Source organism: Frankliniella occidentalis, unplaced genomic scaffold (genome assembly GCF_000697945.3).
Source record: "Frankliniella occidentalis isolate FOCC.00 unplaced genomic scaffold, Focc_3.1 Scaffold47, whole genome shotgun sequence".
Taxonomy (NCBI): Eukaryota; Metazoa; Arthropoda; class Insecta; order Thysanoptera; family Thripidae; genus Frankliniella; species Frankliniella occidentalis.
Window position 1 is genome coordinate 1,486,613 of NW_026267177.1, and position 3,268 is coordinate 1,489,880.

At 55.3% G+C, this 3,268-nt stretch overlaps 1 protein-coding gene across 1 annotated transcript; it reads left to right on the forward strand.

Annotated features, from left to right (window-relative positions):
• The first annotated feature begins 520 nt into the window (after nt 1–520).
• On the forward strand, nt 521–1,901 carry LOC113207909 (uncharacterized). Its single transcript, XM_026424668.2, has 4 exons — nt 521–675; nt 771–904; nt 1,437–1,586; nt 1,753–1,901. Exons 1-4 carry the CDS (start codon nt 521–523, stop codon nt 1,899–1,901), a joined length of 588 nt encoding a protein of 195 aa, XP_026280453.2.
• The last annotated feature ends 1,367 nt before the right edge of the window (nt 1,902–3,268 follow it).

The following is a 3,268-nucleotide window of genomic DNA, read 5'->3' on the forward strand; positions in this document are numbered from 1 at the left end:
AGGCCTGGACAGCAGTCTGGTAGTGGCGCAAGCTACCAGCAGGACCAGCAGGACCGACCGAATGGGACCGGAGTCGGGCTAACTAACGCAACTGCTCCGGGCCGGGGCCGGGGCCGCCCGCGGGCCTCGCCCATAGCCGCCGAGCCGCGGTGCAGCGTCCCGGCCGCGCCGGACCGGGCCAGGCCGGGGTTTGTTTTGTTGTCCTGTCCCCCCCGCCGCCCGCCAGCGCTTGCCCTTGACTCTGCCGCTGACTGAGCCGCGGGGCCGTGATGGTGAGAGGGTGGGAGGGGACAATAAACGCAACAGTCATTAATGCGATCGCCTTTGTGGTTCTGTTTGCAGCCGAGTACATAAAGGTCTGCAAGAGATCCGATCCGAACGTGAACAAGTGTATAAACGCGTCCATCAACGCCCTGAGGCCAAAGCTGCTGAAAGGTGAGCCGCACCGTCGGGGGAGGCGTCCGTCTGCCTCAACTGTTCCAGCTCTCCCTCCCGTCCCCCGCGCTAAAGCACCCGTCTGATGCCAGGTATCCCCGAGCTGGACGTGCCCGGCGTGGACCCGCTGCACCTCAAGGAGATCCGACTGTCTCGAGGGCCGCAGGGCGCACGACTCGACGCCACCATCACCAACATCAAGGTGTTTGGCGCCAACTCCTTCATCATCCAGGAGCTCAAGTGAGTGTGGGTCGCGGTGCCCCCTTCCTCTTTTTACCCTCTCCCTCTCCCTCTCGCCGTAGAGCCCCGGATAAACCTTTTGTTTTCTTCTACAGGACTGACCTCGATAAGAACATATTCGACTTCGACCTGCTATTGCCGCACCTCCACTTTATTGGCAGCTACAAGATCGCTATGAGGATATTGCTCCTCAATATCCACGGAAACGGTGGACTCACCGGAAACTTCAGTAGGTGCACGGTATTCCGCCCGGGCTAAATACCTTATGAGGTGTATCAGAGTAGACGACGCATTGTTGCGGGCTTGTACACCCTCTCAGTCTGCAGGCGTCTTACAAGAAGAGGGACTAGGCAAACCCAGAACCCCAGAACACTGCTGCGTCCGCTCGGCATATGACCCGACCCACATTGCGAAAATTTGTGGTTCCATTTCTTTTTTCTGACAACAGCAGAGCTGCAAATGACATTAATTGAAGTAATCGCTACAATTTGACAGCAGTTTCGTCATTGAGGTTCACTTTTCCCTATTCTTAAACTTTTTTCTCGGCCTTTGCTCTGCGCTGATAATTACAGTGTTAAACCGGTACACACTTGCCAGTGAGTACCGGTAAGTTGCACTGAGAAGTGGAACCCGGTTGAACACTTGATTTTTCAGTGCGTGTGAGTCCTGTGGACCGCGGAGTAAGCGAAGAGTGAGCCTTGTACTTCGATGGCTTCCCCGCTTCACTTCGTTGAGTCCGCCTCCCTTCTTTTGTCCCCCAGCCAACTATGCCTGCAAGGTGAAGATGACGGGTCAGAAGATCACTCGCGGGAAGGACGAGTACCTGATGCTGGACCGAATGAAGCTCAAGCTCAAAGTGGGTGACGCCCAGATCGCCCTCTCCAACCTCTTTGACGGCGACCCAGTCTTGGGTAAGTCTTTACGTCGTGTTATCTCAATGCTACGAGACGTGCGCCGCCCCGGTAGGCAACCCCTCCGGCACCTCCTGCATACCGCCCGGGCCCGGAGGGCCGTTCCACTCGCTCTGCCCCGCTCGACAGGCAGCCCATTCGACGCTCACCCCGTTCTCTGCCGCAGGTCCCATGGCCAACCGCCTTATAAACGACAACTCGCGGGTGTTCCTCGACGAGATTCTGCCCACGCTGGAATCATCACTCGCTGATCTCTTCACCGACATCGCCAATAAGATCACGTTAAAGTTCACGTACAAAGAGCTTTTCCCCTGATGGACATCTTCCACTAGGCCTTATATCAAGTTCCTTAGCAGTGTGTGGGTGTGAGCCCAATGAAGGAGTAAGGGCTCAGCCAAAGTTACCAAATTGATGACTGTTGACGTTAGCATAAATATTTGTACCCGTATCATACTAGAGAGAGCTAGAAAATCAAAACTTCTCCATTTTGTCTTATGAGACTGATTCCCATAAACGCATATCGCAGTTGTAAACAGATACGAAACACAAACGAACGAACGTAGCTGGAAGAGCTAATTAATGGCTGATGTGAAACGTTTGGTGTGAAAGTGAGATACATCGAATAAGAACAGAGAAAAGAATGAACAAATAGAGTGTGAATGCGAAACCATCAAGTCATGCATATCGTAGAGTACTGGTTGTTTCAGGCGTACGTACCGGTGCGAGTGGGTTTGTCTGCCCCCTCTGCCCGTAGGGCGCCATGGCCTCTTAATGGTAGTGTGCAGTTAATACAGTTCGTGAGCGTGAGTAGCTCGTTCATTGTGGTACATAATCATCGCCAGCTGGCTGGTCAGTCGTCTTTGTTTTTATATTTGATGTCCTGTGTTCTGTAAATAAAGTTAATCTTCGTTTACTCGGCGAACCCTTTATTGGTTCGGATATTTCCCCACTGGCAACTGGCATCGGCGTTCCGGCAGTATGGGAGCGGGAGTGCTTCTCTCGGTCCACCAAGCACACGCTACTGGCAGTTGGGTGGCCTACCCAGCAGGCGGAGCCTAGAGAGCACGAGCAGAGCACACCCATCGCATACGGAGCAAACGGCACGGGTTGTGCATAATAAGGATCGCGATCTGCCCTGGGAGGGGGTCGTGGCAAGGGGGAGCTCGCAATTGCGCAACTCAGCATCCTCTGTGCGTCGCCGACGGTCGCCGATCACTTGTTGGCGCTCCCGCCAGCCAAGGCCGTCGTCCAAGTGGTCTCTTTTTGTGGAGGGGATGGGAGGTGGCATCTACTCGCGCACAAAACCGAACGCCGAAAATGAGAGGAACAGCGACCACTTTTGGGATGCGTATTCAACATGCTGCTCAGAGGGGGGAAAGACCTTCGCTGCTCTCGGCTGCCGTCCGGCCCGCGCTGACTCAGCTAGCGGCAACAACAACAGAAACTGAATAGGATCGTTTAAGGGGAAATAAAAACGAAAGGTAAACGAAAATCATCGTTTGAGCGGCCCGGCCGTTTGGCGCTGTCCAGGCAAGGCCACGCAGCCCCTGGCGGAATATTCATCCGAAACAGACTCTGCTGCGCGACACGCGGCCTGTGGCGCGGCGCCTCGTCGTCGCGGGGCCCAGGGAGTGCGGTAGTAGTGCTCCTTGACCCGCCGGCAGCTGCCAGAGGGGCCGGGG